The sequence below is a fragment of the Macaca fascicularis genome, chromosome 20 (assembly GCF_037993035.2).
Source record: "Macaca fascicularis isolate 582-1 chromosome 20, T2T-MFA8v1.1".
Lineage (NCBI taxonomy): Eukaryota > Metazoa > Chordata > Mammalia > Primates > Cercopithecidae > Macaca > Macaca fascicularis.
Window position 1 is genome coordinate 5,887,495 of NC_088394.1, and position 14,072 is coordinate 5,901,566.

The following is a 14,072-nucleotide window of genomic DNA, read 5'->3' on the forward strand; positions in this document are numbered from 1 at the left end:
GGAAGGGTGGCTGCGGGGGGATGACTGCGAGGCAGCGGAGGTTAGACCAGTCCTGGGCGTAGAGCCTGCTGCCCGCGGGGTGCTGGGGAGAGGGGTGCCCGCCCTGTCCTTCTTGGCCCTGATTCTCCAGACCCACAGGCTACATCTTTGATCTAGCAATTGCAATTCAACCCAGAAATCCAAAAGCTCTGAAAGCAAAAAACAAATTTTTTTTTCTTTCTTTGTTTTTTGAAATAGGGTCTCATTCTCTTGCCCAGGCTGGAGTGCAGTGGTTTGATCACAGCTCACTGCAGCCTTGACCTCCTGGGCTCAATAGATCCTCTTGCCTTAGCCTCCTGAATAGCTGGGACTAGAGGCATGTGCCACCTTGGTTGGCTAATTTTTTCTTTTTTATAGAGACAGGGTCTCACTATGTTGCTCAGGATGGTCTTGAACTCGTGCGCTCAAGTGATCCACCCTCCTCGGGCTCCCAAAGTTCTGGGATTACAGGCATGAGCCACCACACCCAGCCTTTGTTTTAAATCAATTTGAAACAAACTCTTTTTTTCTTTTTTTTTTTTGAGACGGAGTCTCGCTCTGTTGCCCAGGCTGGAGTGCAGTGGCCGCATCTCAGCTCACTGCAAGCTCCATTCTCCTGCCTCAGCCTCCTGAGTAGCTGGGACTACAGGCACCCGCCACCTCGCCCGGCTAGCTTTTTGTATTTTTTAGTAGAGACGGGGTTTTACTGTGTTAGCCAGGATGGTCTCGATCTCCTGACCTCGTGATGCACCCATCTCGGCCTCCCAAAGTGCTGGGATTACAGGCTTGAGCCACTGCGCCCGGCAACAAACTTATTTGAGGGCACATCTGCCTTGAGCTGAGGCAAACTTCCTTAGAGGGGCACCGTCCAGTTGAAATAGAATTGGAGCTACAAAGGTGAGCCATGTGTGCATTTCAACATTTCCTAGCAGCCACATCCAAGAGAGCGGCAATAAGCGGGTGAAGTTAATTTTAACGATCTAGTTTATTTGACCCAAGATTTAAAATATTATAATTACATCTGTAATCAATATAGAAATGATTTATTTTTATTTTTCTCATACTAAGTCTTTGAAATTGATGAGTAGTTTACGTTCACAACATTATTATTTTATTTTTTATTTTATTTATTTATTTATTTTTGAGATGGAGTCTCGCTCTGTCGCCCAGGCTGGAGGGCAGTGGCGCAATCTCGGCTCACTGCAAGCTCCGTCTCCCAGGTTCACGCCATTTTCCTGCCTCAGTCACCCGAGTAGCTGGGACTACAGGCGCCCGCTACCACCCCCGGCTAATTTTTTGTATTTTTAGTAGAGATGGGGTTTCACTGTGTTAGCCAGGATGGTCTCGATCTCCTGACCTCGTGATCCGCCTGCCTCGGCTTCCCAAAGTGCTGGGATTATAGGGGCCGGCCTTTATTATTTTATTTTTAAGAGACAGGGTCTCACTCTGTTGCCCAAGCTGGAGTGCAGTGGCATGGTCATAGTTCACTGCGGTGTTGAGCTCCTGGGCTCAAGGGACCCTCCTGCTTTAGCCTCCCAAGTAGCTGGCACTACAGGTGTAAGCCACCATGCCAGGCTGGGCACATTTCATTTCAGACTATCCACATTTCAAGGGCTTGAAGGTCACATGTAGCTGGTATACTGGGCAGTGTCTTAGTTTTGTGCTACTACAACAGAATACCTGAGACTGAGGAATTTATTTTTATTTTTTTAATTTTTTTGAGACGGAGTCTCGCTCTGTCGCCCAGGCTGGAGTGCAGTGGCGCGATCTCGGCTCACTGCAAGCTCCGCCTCCCGGGTTCATGCCATTCTCCTGCCTCAGCCTCCTGAGTAGCTGGGACTACAGGCGCCCGCCACCGCGCCCGGCTAATTTTTTGTATTTTTAGTAGAGATGGGGTTTCACCGTGGTCTCGATCTCCTGACCTTGTGATCCGCCCACCTCGGCCTCCCAAAGTGCTGGGATTACAGGCGTGAGCCACCGCGCCCGGCCAACTGAGGAATTTATAAAGAAAAGAAATTCATTTGGCTCATAGTTCTGGAGGCTGGGAAGTCCAGTTCAAGGGGCTGCATCTGGCGGGGGTCTTCTTGCTGTATCATCCCACGGTGGAGGGCAGAAGGGCAAGAGAGCTAGAGAGAGAGAAGAGAAAGAAGCTAAACTCATTCCTTTATCAGGAACACGCTTTTGCAATAACAGCATGAATCCATTCATGAGGGCAGAGGCCTCAGGAAAGATTCCATCTCTCAACACTGTTGCATGGAGAATGAAGGTTCCAACATACGAACTTTAGGGCACACACTTAAACCACAGCAGAGAGTGAGGACCTAGCGTCCTTATTTATTTCACTCAGTGTGAACGTGCATCTATTTCCTTGCAGAAGTTTTCATGTTGGTTTCCTGGGCGCTGTCCCAAACCTTGCTGGGGATGTTATATGTATGCACACCACGTTATCTTTCTAAAAGCCAAACAATTTTGAATTCAGAAACATACTTGGTTCCAAGGGCTTCAGTTAAGAGATTACAGATCTGTAACATTAATGAAAAGAACACCACTAAAGTGTGTATTTGATGCTCCCTATATGCAGGTGCTAGGTTAGGGTTTCTCCACCTTTTCATGTCATCATGGCTCTTTTTTCTACCCCTGGAGTGTTTTTAGACATGTTAATCCTGAAAAATCTTTAATAAGAGGCTTATTGAGATACTATTCACGTACCATAAAATTCACCTTTTAAATGTGTACAGTTTCACAGTGGTTTTCAGTATATTCACAAAGTTGTGCAGCCATCGCTGTCTACCTCCAGAATGTTTTTGCCACCCCAAAAAGAAATCCCACGCCCATTCGCAGAAACTCCCTATTCCCCCCTCCCCAGCCTCTGGCAACCATGAATCAACTTTCTGTATCTATGGTTTGACCTACTGTGGATATTTCATATAAATGGAATCATACAATGCGTGGCCTTTTGTGTCTGGCTTCTCTCACTCAGCGTGATGTTTTCAAGGCTCATCTGTGTTGCAGCACATATCAGTACTTTATTCTTTTTTATGGATGAATAACATCGCCTCCTAGGGAAGCCCCTCCTGCTCTGATGAGCTAAGAGGATGAGGATTATGGAGATGACAAACCAAAAGTAGACAGCTAGGCCAGGTGTGGTGGCTTACGCCTGTCATCCCAGCACTTGGAGAGGCCGAGGCCGGCAGATCACTTGAGGTCAGGAGTTCAAGACCAGCCTGGCCAACATGGTGAAACCTGGTCTCTACTAAAAATACAAAAATTAGCTGGGCGTGTTGGCACACAACTGTGATCCCAGCTACTTGGGATGCTGAGGCAAGAGAATCACTTGAACCTGGGAGGCAGAGGTTGCAGTGAGCCGAGACTGCACCCCTGCACTCCAGCCTGGGCGACAGAGTGAGACTCCATCTCAAAACAAACAAACAAACAAACTAACAAACAAAAAAGGAGACACCTGGGAAACCTTGGGTGGGAGGCTGCGGGAGCTGTGGACAGACTGCACTCCATTCATCACTCATCCGCTGATGAGCCTTTGGGTGGTTTCCACGATTTGATTCTTGTGGACAGTGCTGATATTTATTTACAAGTTTTTGTTTGGAAACCTGTTTTTCATTCTCCTGGGTGTATACCTGGGAATGCTATTGCTGGGTCATGTGGTAATTCTATGTTGAACCTAATGAGGGACCACCAACTGTTTTCCACAGTGGCTGGGCCAGTTACATGCCCAGTGGCCGAAGATGAGGGTTCCTCATGTACTGCCCCATGAAATTTTATTTTACTTATTTATTTTTTTGAGACAGGGTCTTGCTTTGTCACTTAGGCTGGAGTGCAGTGGTGTGATCATAGTTCACTGCAGCCTCGACCTCCCTGGGCTCAGGTGATCCTCCCAGCTCAGTCTCCCGAGTAGCTGGGACTACAGGCACACGCTACCATCATTTTTTTTTGGTATTCTTTGTAGAGATGGGATTTCACTATGGTGCCTAGGCTGGTCTTGAACTCCTGAGCTCAAGTGATCCTTCTGCCTCAGCTTCCCAAAGTGCTGGGATTACAGGCGTGAGCCACTGCTTTCAGCGTTCATGAAATTTTAATACTGCAGATATACTGCAGGCTTGTGTATTGCATCGATATCGGTGCTTTATACACAAAAAGGGTAAGGATGTTTTGCTCCCCAAGAACCATTTATCTCCCCTTGGGAGCACCACTGGGAACCCAGGTTCCAGGGGAAGCTTGTCATTGTCATTACTTCTGCTAATCCTTGACAACCCCTCAAGCGGGTGCCAACCATCCTGAACAAAATCTGAGGCTCCAAGGGAGATTGAGTGACTTATCAATATGTCCCAATACAGTAACAGCATTACTTTAGTCGGGGAAATACACTGCTGTGTAGGGAATCTGGTGTATGTGCATGTGTACTACAACTAATAAATCTTGGCCCCAGGGGCTCCTGGGGGTTCCCTGGACCCCTCTTAGGGAACCGCATCCCCATCTCGTCCTCTCTCGGCCCACTTCGGAGGCTCGGTCTGCGGCTGCGCACAGCGCGCGGAAGCGCGGTCACGTGACTGTTGCGGCCCGCCAAGATGGCGGCGTCCTGGTTGGTCTTCCTGGCGCTGTGTCTGCTGTTGCCGCTGCTGCTGCTGGGAGGATGGAAGCGCTGGCGGCGGAGGCGGGCGGCCCGGCATGTAGTAGCCGTGGTGCTGGGCGACGTGGGCCGCAGCCCCCGTATGCAGTACCACGCGCTGTCTTTGGCCATGCACGGCTTCTCGGTGACCCTCCTGGGGTTCTGCAGTGAGTGGCCAAGGGTCTGGGAGGGAGGATGCGCTCTCATCCTTTGATCCTCGGTTCTAACCGCCCTGGGGAGTCGAGGCGGAAGTGCTCCTTTTGTCGCTGCCTTTGGGCAGCTCTCCGAGATTGGACGAGCGGGTTCTGCCCAGCCTTTCCTGGGTGGATCACTAGGTATAGCCGGCGTTAATCTTGCCACGTGTCAGAAATGTGTTAAGTGAATCCATTGCGTGGTCTCACGTAATTCTCCTAGTAAGTGGAACCCAGGTGCGTGGGACTCCAGGGCTAGTGCTGGTAGCTACGTCTGTGTGCAGCTACTCTTGTCAAGCTATGTCTGAGTTGACAGGATATCTCATTCCTCATCCCTCAACGCAGAGCTCTGCAGACAAATGTTTCATTTGTTCTTCATGTCCATCTTTTACCCACAGTGTGCAGGGCAGCGGTGTCTGCTCCTTCATTATTCTCCACGTTGGTATCTTGAGAGGGTAGCTCAACCCCATCTCAGGGAGAAGTGGGAACAGCACTAGTTGCCTTTAATCCCTGTTTAGAGTCTGCTAGGGTGATGGGGTAGAGTGGGACTTCCTAAGGATGGCTCTGTGGTGGGAAAATTCCACTATCCAGAGAATCTAGATTAGTTTAATTGAGCACGTACTGTTTGCCAGGCGTTGTGTTAAGTGAAGGTAGGTAAGATTCAGGCCCTCTCCCTGTGGGCTATCTAGAGGAATCTGAACAAGAATTGGCCGCATTCTCTGTTCTGGCTAGTGAGGAACAGAGAGAGATTTTGAAATATTTTACTTTCCAAAACACTCTTCGTGATTCAGCCTGAGTTGGGAGATTATCTGACTTTAGATTGCTGCTTCTGGTACATTAAAGGGATCATTCTCATTTTCAGACTCCAAACCCCATGATGAGCTCCTGCAGAACAACAGAATTCAGATCGTGGGGCTGACAGAACTTCAGAGTCTTGCAGGTAGGATGCAGTCAACTCCAGAATCCTCTGCATCCGTGGGCTGGGGGCAGGGGGTGTGTGTTTGAAAAGCCTGGCAGATTGCCAGATGCTCCTTTGGTAGTCACAGGTGTTTTCTGACTTGCAGTTGGGCCCCGAGTTTTCCAGTACGGAGTCAAAGTTGTATTTCAGGCTATGTACTTGCTGTGGAAGTTGATGTGGAGGGAGCCAGGTGACTATATCTTTCTCCAGGTGTGTATCAGCCTCTGCCTCCCTCTGTGAGAATCATGTTAAAGGTTTATTTTCCAGCACAAATTAGTAATATATTGCATATTCATATGTGTGTGTTGTGTGTATAAAAGTTTAAAGATGTGAGTCTTTAAACATGCACAAATTGGTAATAAATTGCATATTCGTGTGTGTGTGTGTTGTGTGTACAGGTATTTAAAGACATGAGTAGGAGCCTATGGTATGTGTCTATGGCACCTATCCATGCTGTCTGTGTCATTACAGATAGTCTTACATTGTACTGACTGTGTATCTAAGTGTTTTCCATGTATTAACTCATTTAGTCCTCACAGTAACCCTAAGAAGTATTACATTTAGGTAATATAAGAACCTGTTTCTTAAGGTTGTTCTCATTTAGATGAGAAAACCTAGACCCAGAAAGGCTCTGTAAGTAGACCATTGCCATACAGCTAGGAAGTGGTGGAATCAGGGGATTTGAACGTAGGTAGTCAGTCTGGTTCTGTAGTATATATATATATATATATATATATATATATATATATACGCACATATATGTATACACACACACACACACACACACACACACACACACATATATTTTTTTGAGACAGAGTTTCGCTCTTGTCGCCCAGGCTGGAGTGCAGTGGTGTGATCTCGGCTTACTGCAACCTCCGCCTCCTGGGTTCAAGTTATTCTCATGCCTCAGCCTCCTGAGTAGCTGGGATTACAGGTGTTCACCACCACGCCCAGCTAATTTTTGTATTTTTAGTAGAGTTGGAGTGTAGCCATGTTGGCCAGGCTGGTCTTGAACTCCTGACCTCAGGTGATCTGCCCGCCTCGGCCTCCCAAAGTGCTGGGATTACAGGTGTGAGCCACCGTGCCTGGCCTATCGTTATACTTTTAACCTCTTCCCTTGATCACTTTTTTTCTTTAAAAAATTTTTCTTTCTTTTCTAGCTGAAGAATACCTTTTTTTTTTCTTTTTTCAAATCAATTTTTAACATATAGAAGCACCTTCCTCTTTTATTTATTTATTTTTATTTTTCCTGAGATGGAGTCTCTCTGTTACACAGGCTGTAGTGCAGTGGCGCGATTTTGGCTCACTGCACGCTCTGCCTCCCGTGTTCAAGTGATTTTCCTGCCTCAGCCTCCTGAGTAGCTGGGATCACAGGCACGTACCACCATGCCTGGCTAATTTTTGTAATTTTTTTTTTTTAGTAGAGATGAGTTTTCGCTATATTGGCCAGGATGGTCTTGAACTCCTGACCTCAGGTGGTCCACCTGCCTCGGCCTCCCAGAGTGCTGGAATTACAGGCATGAGCCACTGCGCCCCACACCTTCCTCTTTTAATAGGCAGCCTTGAATTCCAATATGTGAGGTACCATACTACATGTATTTAGTCTCATGTTAATGGATACTCAGATTCTTCCTGATTTTGTTTTTACTTTTACACATAGTGCAGCTCCAAGCACAGTGAGCCTATGCCTTTTGCATAAGTCCAGTTTCTTTCTTAGGATAAATTCCTAGTAATGGAATTGTGTAATCAAAGTTGATGCGTTTTAAAGATGTGTATGTTATTGGATAGCTTTAGAGTAAGGCTGGGCCAGTTTGGCCGCTGCTGAGTGGAGGGTGTGCCTTCTCCCCCATGCTCACCACCACCAGCTGTTGTTAGACTTTTTTAGAATTTGCATTCTGACAGGTGAAAAATGCCATCTCTTTCTTCTGTTTTTTGCCTCCTTGATTATTGATGATCTTGAACTTTTCAGGTTGGTTTTGTTTGTTTGGTTTTATTTGTTTGTTTGTTTGTTTTAGAGACAGAGTCTAGCTCTGTCGCCCAGGCTGGAGTGCCGTGGCACAATCATAGCTTAACTGTAGCCTCATCCTCCTGGGCTCAAGTGATCCTACCTCCTCAGCCTCCTGAGTAGTTGGGGCTACAGGCGTGTCCTACCACACCTGGCTAATTTTAAAATTTTTGTAGAGATGAGGTCTCACTGTGTTTCCTAGGCCGGCCTTGAACTCCTGGGCTCAAATGATCCTCATGCCCGGGCCTCCCAAAGTGTTGGGATTACAGGCATCAGCCACCGCACCTGGCCCATTGTGTCTCTTTTATGACTTTTTACACCTATTTTGGTGGTGGGGAAGGTCTTTCTTCTGCTTATTATCAAGAGCTCTGTAAAGGTAATAGACTCATCACCATGTGTGTTGTGACTATTTTTACTTGGTTTATTGCCGAGCATGGTTTGGGTTTCGTCCTCTTCAAGTCTCTCTTTCCTAGAACCCCCCAGGTCTGCCGAGCATTGCTGTCTGCTGGTTCGTGGGCTGCCTTTGTGGAAGCAAGCTCGTCATTGACTGGCACAACTATGGCTACTCCATCATGGGTCTGGTGCATGGCCCCAGCCACCCCCTCGTTCTGCTGGCCAAGTGGTGAGAGTCTGGGAAGAGGGTAAAATACCGTCCCCCAAACCACTCAAGGATGAGTGAGAAGAAGGGCCATTGTGGGCCTCCGGAAGCTGGTTCCTTGTGTGCTCTGCAGGAGGTGGGGTGAGGCTGGTGAATCAGGCCAAATGCTGGTTCCAGGTGATAGAAACAGGCCTCAGCAAAGGACCACATTTTTTGGCCCATGAAATGGAAGTGTCTGGGGAAATGGCTGGTTTCAAGCTCAGCAGTGTCCCTGGGACCCAGCTCATGTCTGTCTCCACACTCCCTTCTGGTGGTGGTTCCCGGAGCTCTCCTAGCTCTCGTCCCCACCTAGGCTCAGTGGGGAGGGCAGCCCTCTCTGATTGGCTCATGTCAGTTACCTGCCTTCCTCTGATCTGCCTATTGAGGCCAGGGGGCAAGTGCTCCAGTAGAAGAGCTGGGTCTCAGGAGCATCCATATCCCATGGACAGAGGGTGTGTGAGAGCAGATTCCCAAATTGAAACCCAGGGCTGCTGTTGGGAGCTGGAGAAGTGGGCCACAGTTGCTGTAGCTGATGAGACAGGGAGGGAAGAAGGGCCAGTGGTAGCGGTGGGACGTGGAGCTGGGAAGGTCGTCTGCTGTACCCTGAGCCTGACTATAACATGTCTGTTATACTCTGCACAGCCAGCCTTCATGTGCACGTCCAGCCTCTGTGTGTACTTCCAGCCTTGGGCCACTGGCTGGCTGTGACCTTTACCCTGATGAGTTTGTTCACTGGCAGTGGTGACAGCAGCAGCAGACAGCTCAATTGAGCAAACTGAGCAAAATGCTTAATGGTGAGCACCTGCTGCATGCCAATCCTCCAGCCAAGACCTTTTTGTATTTTACCTCGTTCAATCTCCATGCATCTCAGGAGGGTGTACCTTTTACAAGTTAGGAAACTGAGGCTGAGAACGATTACGCCTCTTGCCACATAGCTAAGTGTGAGGACCAAAATGTCATCCCAGGCAACCCCATTTCCGAGCTTTCTCCGCATCTTGAGAAAGGAACAGGCCATGATACTCTGGCGGCGATATCGCTCATGCCCTGTTCCGGCTCTCCCCTGCGATCAGGGCTCAGTCTCCATTAGGAGAGAATGTGTACAGAGTTCACTGAATCCCTTTGCTCCACACTGAGAGCAAGCCGTGGCCTTACAGCCTTTGTAGTGGCAGCACAGGGTGGCTGAGACCCACTAGTGAGGCCTTTTACAGCAAGAGAGAGGATGTCCACTTTGGCAGTGATACACAGTGTCCTTTTATTGATTTTTTCCATTTGTATGTATTTATTTGAGGCAGAGTCTTGCTCTGCTGCCCAGGCTGGAGTACAGTTTCCTTTCAAAGTGATCGTATTTAAGCCAACAAATGACACAACATAAAGAAGGGTGTATACAGCATAAAGAAAGAGCACTGGCACAGGTGGGACTCAGGGAGTACAGACTCTCCCAGCTCTGCGGCCTTTTCTCTGTTGAGGGATATCGAGTCATGTGGTGGTGGTAGCAGAGGCCTGTCTATGGCTCTGCTGACTGCTAATCCCTCTTTTCAGGTACGAGAGGTTCTTTGGGCGCCTGTCCCACCTGAACCTGTGCGTTACCAATGCCATGCGGGAAGACCTGGCGGAGAACTGGCGCATCAGGTACCAAGGCCTGGGACTATGGTGGCCTGGGACTACGGCGGCCTGGGACTACGGTGGCCTGGGAGAGGCACAGGGCCCCTGATTGGCTGCAGTGAGAGCTGCCTTGCCTGCTGCGGCCGTGCTGGCGAGGCAGTTTGAAATACTGAGGGCCTGGGAGGTGGTCCCTGGTTTGGGAAGCCGGGGGAGGAAGGGGCAGAGTTTCTTTCCCAGCCAGCCAGGGGGTCCAGGCAGTTTTGGTCCTAGGACGTCTCTGTGCGTTCCCAAGTAATTGCAAGGCTTCTTGTCATCGTCTGAGAGTTGGATTCCCCAAGCATCCTTCTTTTCCTGGAGCCTCTGAGTCCTCTATTCCTGAGGCCTTTCTTCAGCCCTCCCAATAGCCCCGCCATGATTTCATTGCAGTGCTGTGACTGTCTACGACAAGCCGGCATCTTTCTTTAAAGAGACACCTCTGGATCTGCAGCACTGGCTCTTCATGAAGCTGGGTGGCACGTACTCTCCGTTCAGGGCCCGGTAGGTCTCCCATCCTCAGCTGCCTTCTCTCCTGCTTGCCACTGCCCTGGGCTCTCCCCTTCTCCCTGAAGACCTGGGAACCCACTCATCCGGGGGTTGGCAAACTAAGGCCACAGGCCAGTCTCCTGCTTCTGTAAATCAAGTTTCACTGGGACACAGCACACTCATTCCCTTCTGAGTTGTCTGCAGCCGCCTTTGAACTACAACAGCAGAACAGAGAACCTGTGGCCCACAAAGCCTGAAGTATTTACTCTCTGGCCCTTTAAGAAATGTTTGTGGACCCCTGCGCGGTCTTACTCTCCGGCCAGTGGGTTCCCAGGCCTGTGGCAGGATCTGTGGACCTGTGTGTCCCCTGGGGTGTCTCATGGGGCTGAGGAGGGAATCTTTGTGCAGGTCCACACACCCTGAGGTGTGCCCTGGGTAAGCTGGGGTGGTGTGGGAGGGCACCCCAGCACCCTCATCTTGAGTCCAGGGGATGATAAGACAGTAAGTCCCATGGAGGAAAGGAATGAGTCAGTCTTGTTTGCTGTTGTAACCTTAGCACCCAGCAACAATATTAGAGAAAGCAAGCCCGGGCCTCAGATGGCAGGGGTGGCCTGGTACTGCTGATGCGGCCAGGCACCCCAACCTTTCGGAGCCTGCAGGCCTCACCACAGCAGAGATGCCCGTCCTGGGTCCTGGGCCTGCTCTGTGGCCTCTCACAGGCTTTTTTCCTGCTCCTTCAGCTCAGAACCTGAGGACCCAGCCACAGAGCGGTCGGCCTTCACAGAGCGGGATGCTGGGAGTGGGCTGGTGACGCGTCTCCGCGAGCGGCCGGCCCTGCTGATCAGCAGCACGAGCTGGACAGGTCTGCACGACCCCTGGGGCACTTGGGGTTGGTGTGACGGGCACCCGGCCAACCTGTGTTCTCCTCACCCCTGCCAGTCCTGCATGCCCCCACCCCACCACGGTCTCAGTGAGAAGGGGAGGGCATGTGAGCTGGAAGAGGGGTGTCTGGAAACGGGCCCCTGACATTCAGTTCTCTTCTTGTAGAGGACGAAGACTTCTCCATCCTGCTGGCAGCTTTAGAAAGTAGGTGTGTGGCTGCGGTGAGGAGCTCTGGGTTTGTTGGGGGCCCCTGAGCTGTGAGCTGCTTGCCTGGCCTGCAGCATGTTCCTGTCCCGGTCCACTGGGTGGGGCAGCCTGGGGACAGCAGGGGTGGTGGAGGTGGGCCGCTATGAATCCCCATTGGGTCACTGAGTGACCAGGCTCTCAGGCCGATATGCCCTCTCCAGGAGAGTGTCTCACAGAGCCTGGTGGCCTCCCCGCCAGAGCAGTGCTCTTTCTCCGCCTGACCAGGTGACTCTGGCTATTGTTTATTTAAACATTTTTTTCTGAATGGGTGCGGTGGCTCACACCTGTAATCCTAGAACTCTGGGAGGCCGAGGCAGGCAGATCACCTGAGGTCAGGAGTTCGAGACCAACCTGGCCAACATGGCGAAACCCTGTCTCTACTAAAAATACAAAAATTAGCCAGGTATGGTGGCGGGCGCCTGTCATCCCAGCTACTCGGAAGGCTGAGGCAGGAGAATTGCTTGAATGCGGGAGGCAGAGGTTGCAGTGAGCTGAGATCGTGCCACCGCATTCTAGCCTGGGTGACAGAGCGAGACTCTGTCAGGGAAAAAAAAAAAAAAATTCTATCAGAAATTCCATGTAGACTTGCTTCTTTTTTTAAACACAGAGTTTGAACAACTGATTCTTGATGGACACAAGCTTCCTTCTCTCGTCTGTGTGATAACAGGTACCGCCTGGGACCCTGGGTGTCTGTTTGGCTGGGGGAGGGCGGACGGGGAGGGGCACGCAGCCTTTGTCCTGCGCTTCCCATGATCTTGTCTCCTTAATCCTCACTGCAGCTCTCTGCCATAGGGTCTTATACTGCTTGGCATGGGGGAAACTGAGGCTCAGAGGGTTTCATAGCTGGGCAGGGAGCCCAGATTTGAATCTGCAGATAACAGGCTTTTACTTTCTCAGTAGTTTTCAAGCATCTCTTTGTTGTTGTTGTTACATCACTGGTGTCTTTTTTTTTTTTTTTGAGACAGAGTCTCTGTCGCCCAGGCTGGAGTGCAATGGCGCAATCTTGGCTCACTGCAACCTCCGCCTCCCATGTTCCAGCAATTCTCCTGCCTCAGCCTCCTGAGTAGCTGGGATTACAGGCACCCTGTACCACACCCGGCTAATTTTTGTATTTTTAGTAGAGATGGGGTTTCACCATGTTGGCCAGGCTGGCCTCGAACTCCTGATGTTAGGTGATCCACCCACCTTGGCCTCCCAAAGTGCTGGAATTACAGGCACGGACCACTGTGCCCGGCCACGTCATTGGTGCCTTAACCAAGCCTCTTTTAATTTTTCAAACGGAGGCTGGGCGCGGTGGCTCAAGCCTGTAATCCCAGCACTTTGGGAGGCCGAGACGGGCGGATCACGAGGTCAGGAGATCGAGACCATCCTGGCTAACACGGTGAAACCCCGTCTCTACTAAAAAATACAAAAAACTAGCCGGGCGAGGTGGCGGGCGCCTGTAGTCCCAGCTACTTGGGAGGCTGAGGCAGGAGAATGGCGTAAACCTGGGAGGCGGAGCTTGCAGTGAGCTGAGATTCGGCCACTGCACTCCAGCCTGGTCAACAGAGCGAGACTCCGTCTCAAAAAAAAAAAAAAAAAAAAAAAAATTGTTCAAACGAAGAGCCCCTGTCCCACAGTTACTGCTTCTGAGCACTTTTGAGGTGATTCGGTGAAGAAGGAGAAAAGCAGAAGCAGTGTGGGAAGAGGCAGGGTCTGGGCCAGCTACTGGTCCTGCTCTCCTCCCTCCTCTGGCCTCTAGGCTGCCAGGAGTAGCTTGGAACCCACGCCATGTGCTCTGGGGGCTGTGGCAGGGCAGGGGGAGCCTTCGTGTCCCCTGTGCACACCACAGACAAAAGGCTGGGTCCATCTAGTGGGCGGTCAGGTGCCAGGCCAGTGCTTACCCCGCTGTGTTTGCAGCCCGAGGCAGCTGGCTGCAGGTGCAGGGCTGTGCCTCAGGGGTCAGGGTGCACACCCCTGCAGGGCTTGGGGCTCCTGGGTTGCTTCTGGAAGGACCCGGATGGGGCCTGGCTGGAGCTGCCGAGGGGTGGGGCTTCTGGGAAAGGGATCCCTCCTGGGGGGAGTCTTGGGCCTGGGGCCATGTGACAGGGACAGAGACGGGTCCATGGCAGTGTCTGCTCTTCTCTGTGAAGGCAAAGGGCCTCTGAGGGAGTATTACAGCCGCCTCATCCAGCAGAAGTGTTTCCAGCGTGTCCAGGTCTGCACACCCTGGCTGGAGGCCGAGGACTACCCCCTGCTTCTAGGTGAGAGGCCGGCAGGAGGCTCAGGAGGAGGCGGGGCCTTCAGTGGGGGAAACGGGTGGAATGGAATTTTCCTGAAAAGGTGGCTCTGGAGGCCACTTGGGGACAGGGCCTGGCCTGCTGCCGAGACCTCTGGCTGAACTC

The 14,072-nt window shown here is 50.9% G+C and overlaps 1 protein-coding gene across 12 annotated transcripts in view; it reads left to right on the plus strand.

Annotated features, from left to right (window-relative positions):
* The window catches only part of ALG1 (ALG1 chitobiosyldiphosphodolichol beta-mannosyltransferase), a 52,941-nt gene that overhangs the window by 34,698 nt on the left and 4,171 nt on the right, over positions 1 to 14,072 (plus strand). For 3 of the 12 annotated variants that reach the window (XR_012429723.1, XR_012429722.1, XR_012429721.1), the window contains exons 1-10: positions 4,591 to 4,809; positions 5,696 to 5,773; positions 5,898 to 6,001; positions 8,273 to 8,421; positions 9,976 to 10,065; positions 10,465 to 10,575; positions 11,301 to 11,422; positions 11,608 to 11,650; positions 12,296 to 12,355; positions 13,821 to 13,931. Coding sequence is in view for 6 of the 12 variants with exons in the window: in XM_005591173.5 (XP_005591230.3) it covers positions 4,602 to 4,809; positions 5,696 to 5,773; positions 5,898 to 6,001; positions 8,273 to 8,421; positions 9,976 to 10,065; positions 10,465 to 10,575; positions 11,301 to 11,422; positions 11,608 to 11,646; positions 12,296 to 12,355; positions 13,821 to 13,931 (1,072 nt within the window). In the remaining 6 variants the exon portion in view is untranslated. Of the gene's footprint in view, positions 1 to 4,590; positions 5,071 to 5,695; positions 5,774 to 5,897; positions 6,002 to 8,272; positions 8,422 to 9,975; positions 10,066 to 10,464; positions 10,576 to 11,300; positions 11,423 to 11,607; positions 11,651 to 12,295; positions 12,356 to 13,820; positions 13,932 to 14,072 lie in introns of those variants that run through there. The other 9 variants (XR_012429720.1, XR_286805.5, XM_005591173.5 and 6 more) reach the window with 6 other exon arrangements.